The sequence below is a fragment of the Dermochelys coriacea genome, chromosome 6, assembly GCF_009764565.3.
Source record: "Dermochelys coriacea isolate rDerCor1 chromosome 6, rDerCor1.pri.v4, whole genome shotgun sequence".
Taxonomy (NCBI): domain Eukaryota; kingdom Metazoa; phylum Chordata; order Testudines; family Dermochelyidae; genus Dermochelys; species Dermochelys coriacea.
In genome coordinates this window covers 56,091,658-56,106,320 of record NC_050073.1, presented here as the reverse complement: position 1 = coordinate 56,106,320, position 14,663 = coordinate 56,091,658, and the positions used below count along the sequence as shown (strand labels likewise).

At 42.5% G+C, this 14,663-nt stretch overlaps 1 protein-coding gene across 1 annotated transcript in view; it reads left to right on the top strand.

Annotated features, from left to right (window-relative positions):
- The window catches only part of SPI1 (Spi-1 proto-oncogene), a 30,110-nt gene extending 15,715 nt beyond the window's left edge, over positions 1-14,395 (top strand). The window contains exons 3-5 of the mRNA XM_038405968.2: positions 5,836-6,023; positions 12,354-12,510; positions 13,581-14,395. Of these exons, the coding sequence (XP_038261896.1) occupies positions 5,836-6,023; positions 12,354-12,510; positions 13,581-13,897 (662 nt within the window). The 3' untranslated portion in view covers positions 13,898-14,395. The remainder of the gene's footprint in view (positions 1-5,835; positions 6,024-12,353; positions 12,511-13,580) is intronic.
- Positions 14,396-14,663: the final 268 nt, after the last annotated feature.

The window sequence follows — 14,663 nt, the reverse complement described above, 5'->3', positions numbered from 1 at the left end:
ACAATCCAAAGCAGTGCAGATTGAAGCATGTTCATTTTCATCATCTGAGTCAGATGTCACCAGCAGAAGGTTGATTTTCTTTTTTGGTGGTTCGGGTTCTATAGTTTCCACATAAGAGTGTTGCTCTTTTAAGACTTCTAAAAGTATGCTCCACACCTCGTCCCTCTCAGATTTTGGATGGCACTTCAGATTCTTAAACCTTGGGTTGAGTGCTATAGCTATTATTAGAAATCTCACATTGGTATTTTCTTTGCTTTGTTTTGTCAAAACTGTTGTGAAAGAGTTCTTAAAAAGAACATTTGCTGGGTCATCATCCGAGACTGCTGTAACATGAAATATATGCAGAATGTGTGTAAAACAGAGCAGGAGACATACAATTCTCCCTCCAAGGAGTACAATCACAAATTTAATTGATGCATTATTTTTTTAACAAGCATCATCAGCATGGAAGCATGTCCTCTGGAATGGTGGCCAAAGCATGAAGGGGCATATGAATGTTTAGCATATCTGGCATGTAAATACCTTGCAACGCAGGCTACAAAGTGCCAGGCGAATGCCTGTTTTCACTTTCAGGTGACAATGTAAATAAGAAGCAGGCAGCAGTATTTCCCATCAATGTAAACAAACTTGTTTGTTTGTCATAGCAATTGGCAGAATAATAAGTAGGACTGAATGGACTTGTAGGCTCTGAAGTTTTACACTGTTTTGTTTTTGAGTGCAGTTATGTAACCAAAAAAAATGCATTTATAAGTTACATTTTCACGATAAAGAGATTGCATTACAATACTTGTATGAGGTGAATTGAAAAATACTATTTCTTTTGTTTATCACTTTTACAGTGTATATATTTGTAATAAAAATAATAATATAAAGTGATCACTGTGCACTTTGTATTCTGTGTTGTAATTTAAATCAATATAAAAAATGTAGCAAAACATCCAAAATATTTAATAAATTTCAACTGGTATTCTATTGTTATAAGTGTGATAATTGCGATTAATTTTTTCGAGTTAATCGTGTGCGCTAACTGGGATTAATTGACAGCCCTACTTTAGATCAATTATTGCATCCCAGCAGGCCAACATCCTCTATGTGTATAAAGACAATGAGTTCAGGGCTCATTACTGTCCTTCCTTTAACCTTTCACTACATAAAAGACCAAAACAAACATGGTCTCCATGTCTCTACAAAAGAGAATTTTCTCACATCCTCTTTCACTTCACATGAGATTTTTCAGAATGACTCCAGAGTGCAAATACAGCTTGGCTTTTACTGACACTGTCCTTAAGCCACAAAGTACACACTTTCATTTCCGGAGTGTTTCTCTCCTTTCTTCTCCCCTCTCTCCACCTTTGCATCTTTCTAAACAGTAGGGAACAACTACACCTCATTACCAACTTCAAACCTACAAAGAACTTATAAGAAAAGGTCCAACTTAAACTGATAATAGTAATGTCTGCAGAAATGGATATTTATAATTCCCCATCTTCTGGTGCACAGTGCTGACACCTGATGTGGTGCAGCATACCTATCCATACTTGAATGCTCTGATGGTAGGGATACTTGGAGACAGACATGGGGATTTATCTTTCAATATCACGAAAATATATTGGATTAAGAAAGTTTTTCTGAAGAGCAGAATTGATTGATAAATAATTCACTAAAGAGAAATAGGAACTGTCCTCCCTTCACAAGGGTTGTTGCATATATGGGAGCAGTATTATGCATATGTGGGTACAGTATTGTGTTACAGTAACTTATGACATGGTGCAGGTTTGTTACCTATCAGTGTGGTAACTCCTGAGATGATGCATATCATCATCAATCATCATCATCATGTCTGAATTGCAGCTACTTTCTTATAGTACTTCAGTAACATGTGTTGTGTTGTTGGCACCCTTTCATCTCTGAGGAGACAGTGGGAATTGCAGCCTATGATGTAGATGGTTTGCAATGTCTCATGTGACTAAATAGTCCAATCCGAGATTTGCATGATCTTTGACAGTTATTGCAAATGTATGTTTCTTGGTTGGGAGCTGCTTGCTTTCTAAAGGCTCTTTTCTCTTCAAGCTGTAATACCCAACTCCAGTCATAGACTTTGATGCCCTGATGGAGATGATAGCGCTACTTGTTACACAATTCAAATAAAAATGGAATTCATTGTTGAATAGGCCAGGTGACAGAGATTAGCAGGGGTGGGAATTAATAGCATTCTAAAAATTAATCTAGCTGTCAAGAAGAGCCTTAACAAGAAAGTTCTAGAGGTAGCAGAGGCTTTGACACAAGTGCCAACAAATGAAGAGACATCCTGAAATACTGAAGAAACAATTGCTATATAAAATAGCTATGGAAGGATTCAAGGAAGCCTGCTGGGAAGTATGCATAGTGTTCCTATTTAGGAATGAAGATTACAAAGGCTGCTTATGTATGAAGCATAACTCGTTACCTCTTTGGTAGCCATGGTTACCGATGGTGGGAAGTTCCACAGATGAGGACCTGATACTGAGGACACCCAGAGTTTCATCCTGCGGTCAGTTACAGCATCCTCTCTAATCTTGACAGGTTTCAGAGTAGCAGCCGTGTTAGTCTGTATTCGCAAAAAGAAAAGGAGGACTTGTGGCACCTTAGAGACTAACAAATTTATTTGAGCATAAGCTTTCGTGAGTGAGCTGTAGCTCACGAAAGCTTATGCTCAAATAAATTTGTTAGTCTCTAAGGTGCCACAAGCACTCCTTTTCTCTCTAATCTTAGTTGCTACATTGGGTTGCAGAGAGGTGGTGTTTGAAAAAAGCCAGCCGAAGCCTATTGAGGGACTTTTAAAGATTAATACTAGGCCCCTCCAGCAAATCCAGAACAGGCTGAAGAACCAGCACAGAGCACTGTTATACTATGCTCTCATCAGTTTGTCACCCAAAAGGTGGGCTGCTGCCTGCTGGATCAATTGGAACATCCATGGTCAATCCTAGATAGAATGTGTTGTCACAGTCTAGACTGGTGAAACGGTGAATTGATCAGTGTAGCTAAGGCTGCATGTGAAAACAAAAGGCTCAATCTCCTAGATAGACAAATAAGCCTCTGATACAATAGCCCAAATCCTCCTATTGGAACATTCCACCTTAGGTAACCTATGGACTCACACTCTCACACAGCCTGTCATACCCTGGACTGGATTCTGATGTTAGATTTGAACATTTAAAAAATGCAAGAACCATCCTATATCCTACTCAGACCACTTCCTCTTCCAGGTATAAATAAAACACACTCACATTGCAAGGCAATAAACAACCACCCTCATGTTTCCCCTCTGAAAATTGCCAAATTCCAGACCTTGCTTGTAGAAAAACAAAGAGCACAAGGAGTAGAATTAGTGAGGCAATACAACTACTCCTTGACTACATTGACTAGACTCCCAAACATCCCCTTCCACACATATTGACATGGATGACCTGTGATAGAAAAAATAGAAAGGAAGAAAACAAGTATGGGTGGCCAAAAATCATTTGATACAAACAGACCCAGACAAATAATTTCTACAGACCTTTGCCACTGTCACAAAGGAGGCAAAGGGTATGTTTCCACTGCAATCACAGGGTGTGATTGCAGCTGAAGTAGACATACCTGAGTTAGCTTTAATCTAGCTAGCTTGTGTCCTGGAGCATGCTTGCCCCATGAGTAATTACCCAGGTTTCCAGGTAGGCTTGTACAGCTTGTGCTGAAGCATGTGCTGCTGAGGCTTCACTGCTTCCATACCCAAGCTAGCTCAGTACATCTACTTGAGCTGCAATTGCACTGTGATTGCAATGTAGTCATACCCCCCCAAAAACCCTACTTCTCCTCTGCCATATAGCAGCACATGTTGCTGTGAACACATCATTCTGGGGTTCTCATCTCTGCACTGGCTCCCCAGTGAATGCAGAATCCAATTCAAAGTTAGTGGTCTGATTTTGAAAGCTCTCCATGGGATTGACCTGATCTACCAGAGAGACTGCCTCTCCCACTGTGACCACAATCTCCTGTGACAGCTATGTTAGACTAGAACAATGAAACCATCGAACCGTGAGAGAAGCTCATGACAACTTTCACAGGAGCTGGGGCTAGACTAAGGAACTCACTCCTGAAAGAAAAGAATGTGCACAGACCTCACCACATTCAGAACTAAATACAAAATTTATATTTTCAATTTAGCTTTATCTCAGTAAGTTTTTCATGCAGCTAGACCCAGAAACATAGACACGTTTACTCACATACATACAAACAAGCAACAATTCTAAACAACCCCAGTTCCCCAAACCCCATAAACTGATTAAGCATCTTTCCCTTCTGCTTATTTCTGCTTTTGATACTTGAAGAGTGCTCAGATACTTTGCTGATGGGGGACCATAAGTACCTAGATACAATCACATACAATTACATCACACCACAGAACAAGGAGCACTTGTCCCTCTCTTTCTGACTTTAATGCAACTACACTTGGAACAGTTCTATCCATCACATATCAGAAAGATGTTGACAGATGGGAGGGAATTCTGAGAAGAGCAAAAGCATGATTGGGGGCTGGAAATACTGATTTATACAGAAAGATTAAGAGAACTAAGTATATACAGCTAGGCTAAGTGACAATTAAAAGTATGTTGGAAGAGCACATGATAGCAGTCTGCAAATATGTGATGGGTGAGACAAATGATTAAAATGGTACAAGGGGCTAGAACAAAGAGTAACAAGGGGTATAGATAAGAAAGGAAAATTCAGGGTGAATATCAGGAAGGGCTTTTTAACAATTAGACATATTAGATGGTGGAATATTGTCAAGGGACATGGTGGAAACCCCATCAATTCAGACAGTTAGTGCTAGATTTTAAAACCTGAGTATACGCAAATTTGTGCTGTGAGTGAAATGGAGCTTGCAAAGTCTCCAGCTGTCCCTTGGCAGATTCTAAATTCTGCATCACCAATACAAAATTCTGCACAATGAAAATTTGGGGCAGCATAAACTGAACAATAATCCAAAACTGAGATCTGTGTTGACTTTAAGGACAAGATAAATAATGCAAGAAATAGTGTACTGGTTTTCTTAATCTTTTTAATTAAAAAAAATCCTTTTTGAATGTATCTGAATCTGTCACAGAAATTTCTAGTGTGCCACAGAATTTAGTACTGCCATGCTACAGAAATGAGGAGAGCTTGCCTCAGAATTTAGGCCCACTGTACAACAAAGTAAACAGGACTTACCAATAGCTCCTCTTCCCCCATCTCATCTTGTAAGATCCTGTATATGCCTTTGTGTGTGTGGCATACTGAGGTATGGTTCCATGCAGAATCTAGCAGTACACCATGTTCTTTCTGCCATATAGAGATGTGATGGGGCCAAGTGGAAAATGGAAAAGATTATTTGTGGGGAGCATTTTCCTCCTCACCCCACAATGAGGAAGACTGTGATGACATTGAGAGGCAAGAAAAATTACTGGAACATACTAGCCATGGGTGAAATTAAAAAAAAATGTACTTGGTCCTAAAAGAAGCAACTTTACCTTTTGTCCAGAGAGCAAAGGGTCAGCCTTTACCATTTCTGCAACATATAATATATTCCCTTTGAAACCTATTAGGTTCCTGTCTGATGGTATCATACTACTGAAAGTTGCCAAAAGATGATTGGCCCCATCAAGGCCATCTTGGAGATGAGGAGGCCTTGTTAACAGGCAAGATAATCCATGTAGAGTGTTATTTAGAGGTCTGATCACTACACGCCAAGAGGAGGAACAGGAAGTGAAAAGGTTTGATGAATGCTGCATGTTACTTACCTCTATATTAACAGAGAATTGTTCTTATTTCCTTTAGACCATTACTGGGAGTATCACCCACACCACATGCACAGTGAGTTTGAGAGCTTTGGGGACAACCAGTTTACAGAACTCCAGAGTGTACAGCCTCCCCAGCTGCAACAGCTCTATCGGCACATGGAGTTTGAGCAGATGCATGTCCTAGACTCGGGGATCCCAACCACACATATTGGCCTCAACCACCAGGTATGGTTGTCACCTTTTGCACAGAATATAGGATGACAGTAAAGAGCATGGAACAAGAGGCATCAGAGACTGAGCAGTGTTTTGCCAAAGGTGTTAGTGAAATGCAGGGTATGAGTTATGGATCTTGACATAAAACTACCTAAGGAAAGGGTTAAACAGAAAGCGTGGCCTAGAGTACCACAGAAGGGCTGGCTACAGCAACCACATGAAGACAGTCACTAAGGAAAAGTGTGGTTAAGCACATTTGTCTGGATGGCAGCTCACAGGCTGTCTCTTCATTGCTAAAGGAAGTGTGATTTTTTTTAGAGCTGTGTAGAGAAAGGGTAATTCTGTTTAACAGAGGATTTTGATATTTGGTTTTATTCCAATTTGGAACATCAACAAAAATCAAATATTCCAAAATTCTCCACAAATGAGAATGGAGCCCCAGGTCTGGGGCAGTCTACTTGGCAGGTTGTCCTGGAGCTGCAAACCCTGAGGTCCCTGACTCGAATGCAGTCTACAGGTCAGGTTGTTCTGAAAGCCACAGATCCTGGAAGCTCTGGCTCCAAGGCTGTTCTATAGATCTGGACACAATGGTGTCTTAGCTAAGGTTTTTCAAATGCAATTGCAGTTTAGGGCTGACCATAAATTATGAAACACATGTTTTGGTGATTTTCAACACCCACCCATCCCTTGTAACGCTTTAACAAACATGCAAAATTAAGGACCCACCCACTCCCTAATGCATTACATAATTCATGGAAGCCCTTTAGCTATTTTAGCCATTAATGTTCAGAGTAAATAGGACTCATGTATATATATTGTTTTAATTAAACAGCCTAGGAGAAAATACCCTGTGTCTATGTGGCTAATTTTTCTTCCAACAGGAAACTCATCCATTGCAAAGCCTCAGAATCTACCACCTAGCAAACACAACAATAGAAGGTGAAATGTATAGACTATAGGGTGCAGATGAAAACAAACAGAATCAGGTACTGACAAAAAGACAGGAAAAAAAATGCCTGGGACACCACTCTGCGGGGAGCTTCAAGCTCTTCCGGTTCCAGCATTTAGACAAGCTGCTGAAATTCAGTGACTGACCATTATGTCCATCCTAAGGCTGAGAATGAGCATTGACCCCACCTTGGTTTCGTTGTAAACATCACAGAAGGGCAGCAGAGAAGGAGATTTTGCCTTGTTCCACTCACGCATCTGCCTTGTCTGGCATTTCAGGACAGAGGTGATAGGGCTAATCCATCCATGCAAGCCAAAACAGGGAAAGAATGGGTTACAGAATAGACAAGTTAGATCTATTAAAGATGACAGGGCCTGATGAAAATCATCCTATGGTACTTAGGGAACTATCTGAAGCAATTTCTGAACCCTTTGCAATTATCTTTGAGAACTCATGGAGGATGCACAAGGTCCAAGAAGACCAGAGAAGGGTGAACACAATACCTATCTTTAAAAAGGGAAACAAAGAAAACCCAGGGAATTATAGACCAGTCAGCCTAACTTCGATACCCAGAAAGATATTGGAAAAAATTAACAAACAATCAATACGTAAGCACTTACAGCAGTGGTTGTCAAACTGTGTGGGTCGGGACCCCAAAGTGGGTCGGGACCCCATTTTAATGTGGTAGCCAGGGCTGGCTTAGATTTGCTGGGGCCCAGGGCCAAAGCCAAAGTCCGAGCCCCATCACCCGAGGCCAAAGTCGAAGCCAGTGGGGCTTCAGTCGTAGGGGGTGGGGCTCAGGTTACAGGCCCCCTGCCTGGGGCTGAAGCCCATGGGCTTTGGCTTTACTCCCTCCCCTGGGGCAGCAGGGCTCAGGCAAGTTCAGGATTCAGTCCCCCCTCCTGGGATCATGTAGTAATTTTTGTTCTCAGAAGGGGGTCACGGTGCAATAAAGTTTGAAAACCCCTGACTTAGAGGATAATAGGGTTATAAGGAATAGCCAGCATGGATGTTAAAAGAACAAATCATGCCAAATCAACCTAATTGCCTTCTTTGACAGGGTTACTGGCCTAGTGGATAGGAAGGAAGCAGTAGATGTGATATCTTGATTTTAGCAAGGCTTTTGACGAAGCTCCACATGACATTCACATAAGCAAACTACGGGAATGTGGTCTAGGAGAAATTATTATAAAGTTGATGCACAACTGGTTGAAAAACTGAACTCAAAGAGTAGTTACTAATGGTTCGTTGTCAAACTGGGAGGACACATCTAGTGGGGTCCTGCAGGGATCAATCTTAGGACCAAGGCACTATTCAATATTTTCATTAATGATTTGGATACTGGAGACATCAAGCTGGGAGGGGTTGCAAACACTTTGGAGGCAAGGATTAAGTTTCAAAACGACCTTGATAAATTAGAGAATTGGTATGAAATCAACAAGGTAAAATTCAGTAAGAAAATGCAAAGTACTACACTTAGGAAGGAAAAAATATCAAATGCACAAGATGGCCAATAATTGGCGAGGTGGTAGTACTGCTGAAAAGAGTCTGGTGGTTACAGTGGATCACAAATTGAAGGTGATGCAGTTGTGAGAAAGGCTAATATAATTTTGGGATGTAATAATAGGAATGCCATATGTAAGACAGAGGAGGTAACTGTCCTTTTGTACTCAGCATTGGTAACGTCTCAGCTGGAGAACTGTGTCTACTACTGGGAGCCACACTTTAGGAAAGATATGGACAAATTGGAGAGAGTCCAGAGGTGACCAACAAAAATGATAAAAGGTTTAGAAAACCTGATTTATGAGGGAAAGTTAAAAAAACAAACACTGGGCATGTTTAGTCTTGAGAAAAACAGACTGAGTGGGGGACCTGTCTTCAGATATGTTAAGGACTGTTATAAAGAGGATGGTGGTCAACATGTTCACTGATGGTAGAACAAGAAGTAATGGGCTTAATCTGTAGCAAGGGTGATTTAGGATACATATTCAGAAAAAACTTTCGAAGTACAAGGGTAGTTAAGTTCTGGAATAGACTTCCCAAGGGAGGTTGTGGAATCCCCATCACTAGAGGTTTTTAAGAACTAGTTGGACAAACACCTTTCAGAGATGGTCTAGGTTTACTTGATCCTGCCTCAGCACAAGGGGATGGACTTGACAACTTCTCAAGGTCCCTTCCAGCGTTACAATTCTATGTTCTCCTCAAAGAGTAATCGGGAGTAATCTGCAGCTGTAACCTACTGGTGAATGTGGTTTACAGAGCTCCCTTTGGGCAGAGGCTATGAGTGTTACAGCCCCCAGTTAGGGAGCTTTAGCTCAAGCTATAGCAGCTCATGAATTTAGTGCTGAGAGCTGTGGTTTAATCCCCCTAAGTGTTGGCACACATGGCGGTCATCATTCAACTACTGTTACAAGGCATTTTCAAGGAAACAGAAGCAGGAGGCCAACTTTCATCCTAATGCTGAATGTGCTAATCACTACACTCACTACAGTCATGCGAGATCAAAGCAGTAGTTTGTTATTGCGGGAGGGACATAGAAGTTAGCTACTAAAAAAAATCGGAACAGTCCCATTATTCTGTGAGACCAAATCTGAGCTCCAGATTGTTCTTGGACAGGTCTTCTTGAGAAAGTTTTCTTAGCTTGCTGATAACAGCTCTCAGCAGACACTGTAAGGAAAAGGAAAGGCTACTTGGAAGAAGAAGGAAAGAAGAAGAGTGGACAGAGGAAAAACAAATAAAGAACAGCAATAATTAGGTAGCAGCAGAGTGTGGAAAGTAGCCAGCAGTTTCTAAGACCTCCCCTCTCCACGATTGCATTAATCATCTGCCTCTGCAAGCACCCCCAACAGGAACAGTGACTCATTGTGTAATATTTTCAGGCTATCGTACATATTACATATACTGAATTTCACACACTGGTGCAATAAGTATAGCAGATATGGAAAGTATATATAGTATGGGAGAAACTCATTCTGCCTCCTGAGGCACTATCCGCATCTTATCCCTTCCCCTTTCTTGAGGCGTCATTCATCCTTCCTCTCCCACAGTACCATCCCCTGCTCTTTTCCCCCCACCTCCAGGGGCATTGTTTTAGCTTTGTCCTCTTTCCCTCTTTTGATATCACACTCACCAACCACTTTCCCCTTCTCCCTGCAGAGGTACCATTCCCCATTTCTCTCCCATCTGCTCATCTCCCACCCCCACCCCCACCTCTCCCTTCCTTCTCATCCCTGAGGCTGCAGTTTGTTCAACTGTAAAACACTAAAGGTGACTCTGTGGTGAGGTTTGGAGTTTCACTCTAGGGCTTCTGACAGGAAACTTACACACATTCTTACCCAATCATGGCCCTTCCTGCCATGCTCGCCTCCAGCCAATCTGCCAACTCACTAACCGCCAGCCACTGCACCCTTCAACCAATCCACTTGCACACTCCTTATTGGGACATTTCAGGATGGTTTGAGACTCATCAGAAAAGTACCAGTCATTCAGTGTCTGACCCCAGACTGGGCATTGTGAGTCATGAACAGACCATGCACTCCGCACCACATCACCTAACCCTGCGCTGAGGGAGTCATACGCAGAACCCCTTTCTCCCACACAGTGCTGGAGGGAAGGGAGGGTGGTTCAAGAGACCCTCAGTCTCCTGGGTTATCAGTTTAACACATTTCACCAGCATTGTACTGCAGGTGGTGTTTTTAGGGAGTGGAAGAAGTGACCTGCTTACTCCCCTACCTCCTGCACTATTTGGACCCACACGGCAATGTCCCTCCATTGGTGGCAGAGGAGAGATTTCCTTATTGTTAACCTCTTGCATGGTCTCTGTACCTTGCCTGCCTGACTTCCATGTGATTCACAGAAGGATGCAATATACCTAATGGTCTCACTATTACAAAAACATGAGGAGACAGTGCCCATATTTTCTCCTCACAGAGATCTGTTTGGCACAAGGGGTGGGGATGGCAATCAAAGAGCAGTTCTCGCATTCCCAAGATCCATCTGCTCCAACCCTGATGTAAAGGGCTGCACTAGCTCATGCCAAGGGATCACATGGCAGTCAAGTACTGGCAGAGCAGAAGTACACTCCACCCTGTCATGGACATACCCCCAACACCAGGCATTTAGCATAGGAACTAGCTACAGCAGGTGAGAGATCTACATTGGGGAATTCTCAGATGGCCAGTTAGGGTCTGATTCCAGCCATTTAACATCACCTAAGTAGTGCAAAATCTGACCCAGTATGGTACATCCCTACCCTTAGTGCTGACCATCCTCCCTCCTCAAAGCAGGTGAGGAGCAAAGAGAGCTGCCCCAAGTCCAGGCGGGATATGCTCCTGCTATGTTAGAACCTTCTCACAGTGCCCAATCTCTTCAGCAACAAGAAAGGCAAAAGAGTAACAGATATATACCAAAAAGAAAAGGAGTACTTGTGGCACCTTAGAGACTAACAAATTTATTTGAGCATAAGCTTTCGTGAGCTACAGCTCACTTCATCGGATGCATTTTACTAGGAAGATACAGTAAACAGCAGCCAGTTTTAAAATGGCTACTTTGTGGCTACAAGTATTTAGAATTGCCAAATTTAAATGGGCTGCCCTAAAAAGTCTTACTAAGAAAAAGATCCAAAATAGGGTGGTCTTGGACTGGGGAAAGTTAACAAGGACCAGGAAGTCACCAAGAATTGTGTTGCTTCTGTATTTACCCATAGTATCACAAGCATCATGTTCCCCTCCCCCCTGCCCCCATTTAAAGGTGATTGTTGTGAAACCTTCCCAGAAGGTCTATCTGGAGAAATCTTATCCCAGCAACTCCCACGCACAGGAATAATCTGTCACCCAAAGACACCTGTTAAATGAATATGCTGTCTCCACAGTATTAGAAAAGTGGTGGAGTCTTATCCTGACAGAAAAATAGATACTTTGCATGACTATTGGCATATCCCTCTAAGAATTTCCTTTACAAGCAATACATCCACCACCACACCCATAGCAGGCAGGAAGCTACCACAGTGATGGGCATGTAGACCTGATTAGAGAGAATTATCTCTCTTGTACAGGTGAGGAAACCGAGGCAGAAAGAGGTGCCATGATTGTGCAGGGCCTAAACCAGAACTCACTAGAACTCTGTCTTCCACTGCTTTATCCTCCCTCTCTTAAACGGGCCACGACTGCTAAGGACAGTTTTTGTTCAACTTGATTGGTCCTCTGAATAGGTTTAAACCATACAATATTTAAGTGACAGCAATTAAATCTCTACTTATGATCTTAAATAATCTCATGCACCTGTCACTCTCTCCCTCCCTTTCTGTTAATCTCCCCTCACACCTACCCTTTTCATTTTTTGCCCCTTGCTCTGTCACTTTCTCCTCCTCCCACCATTCTTCCCCTCTTCTACAGGTCTCCTATTTGCCTCGGATGTGCGTACAGTACTCCTCTCCACATCAGCCCAGCTCTGATGAGGAGGATATGGAGAGGCAGAGCCCCCCTTTGGAGGTATCAGATGGGGAGACTGATGGTGTGGACCCACATCCTGGAATTATACATGGAGAACCAGGTCAGTAAACCCAGAGAGGCTGCATTGAGCCACAAGCATGCAGACTGTGTTGGTATGATGTTGACGGATGGTACTGAAGAATTAACTGTGTTTGCCCCTTCACCCAACCTCTACAAGCTTCAGTTTCCTCTAGCTCCTCACCACTTTCTTATCTTTTGAAACCTTTGTGGCTCCATCCCCATCTCTCTCTCTCCCTCTGATCTTATCTCTCCTTGCATACCCATCGTTTCTGCTCTGCTGATTCTGGCCTCATTTCAGACACCCCTTGGTCCTTTCCTCTGCCCGAAGTTGATCTTCTGCTGCGTCTGCTTTCTGGAACAGTTGACCTGCCTCCACCCCTCTGACTCCCCATCCCTTTCTAAAAAGCACTCAGAACCCATCCCTTATATGCAGTCTATAAATAGAGTGTGTTGGCTAGTTACCCACACTTGATTCGTATTACCAACCCTTCACACCTCTCACAGGGCCTGATCCTAACCCCACTGAAATTAATGGGAGTCTTTCCACTGACTTTAGTGAACTTTGGATCAGGGCCAATGCCCCTGTCCCTACCTATTCTAACTTTTTCTTGCTGTAATACCTAACATTAATATAGAGCTTTATATGTTGAAAGTAATGCACTGGTTTTAATCCTCAAAATGCCTCTGAAAAGTAGACATTATCCCCATATTATAGATGGGAAAACTGAGGCAGTGAGCTTAAGGATCTGATTTACAGAAGTGCTGAGCACTTACAACTTCACTTGAAGTTGATAGGAACTGTAGATGCTCAACACCTCTGAAAAAAACCAGATAACTCACTTGAGTTGCCCAAAACCACAAAACAAATTGGTGTCAGGGCTGGGCATAGATCTCAGGAGTTACTAGCTCTTATACTTGTGCTCAGTGCACCAGGCCACACTACATCCTGGCATCATCTAGCTCTAAAACTGCTGTGCATTGAAGAATTTCGGTGAATAGCATGTTAGCAAAAACAACAATATGAACTGTGCAAGTTTCCTCATTCCATGCTACACACTTGAAGCCGTGAAGCTGTCTCACTACTGCCTTCTCTCTCTGACCCTCACACAGGCAGCAAGAAGAAAATCCGTCTGTATCAGTTCCTTCTGGACCTTCTTCGAAGTGGAGAGATGAAGGACAGCATCTGGTGGGTAGACAAGGAAAAAGGCACTTTTCAGTTCTCCTCCAAACACAAAGAGGCACTGGCACACCGCTGGGGCATCCAGAAGGGCAACCGCAAGAAAATGACCTACCAGAAGATGGCACGGGCACTGAGAAACTATGGCAAGACGGGGGAAGTCAAGAAGGTCAAGAAGAAGCTGACCTACCAGTTTAGTGGAGAGGTAATGGGAAGGGGAAGCACTGATAGGAAGCATTATCCTCACTGAGCACAGGCCTTGGGACCCTGAGCAAGCCAAAAAATGAAGACCTCCTGGCTGGATATTGGCAGAGAAGACGGACGCATCTTTCTCTTTGCTTCATGTGCCCACTTCTCTACCTTGTCAGGGCTTTTAACGTCTAATATTTCTGGTACGAGTTCCCTTCTTCAGCACTTGAGAATCCTACAGATAAGAGAATTCTGCTTCCATCCAACAAGCTGGACAGAGTTGGGAAATTTTAAAAGTGTATAAATATATTATTGTCAGAAAATATTTGTTTGATTGTGTTTAATTAATGGATACAGCTGATGAAGTTTTGCCCTTCAAAGGCAGTGCTGTGTCATCTTCAGTGACACTGCATTAGCTTACAGCTTTTAAACTAGCATTAATACAGGCTCTGCCGCAGCTCTCAACAGCTAGAGAGAAGTTTGCAGATCTTGGAAAGTTATCTGTTCTGTTTAAATAGTAATAACGTGTATATATTTAATAAAATTTGATATAATGAAATCTTGGTATTTGCATGACAGATGGCTGCTTCACAAACTAGTCTCACTTGCATTTACATAGTATCAACTCAAGTATGGGTATAGAGCAGAACAGGGTCCTGGACTTTATCAACATTTCATGTCTCCATGGGCTTCTTGTTTCCGTGGAAATGTTGGAAGCATTCTCAGACTATGAAACAAAAGTGAGTAGGGAGGTTGAAAAATCCTAAAATCCACAGTATAGGAGGTTGTAAAATCCTAAAAGCCACTAGGAACCTGAAAAATGCACA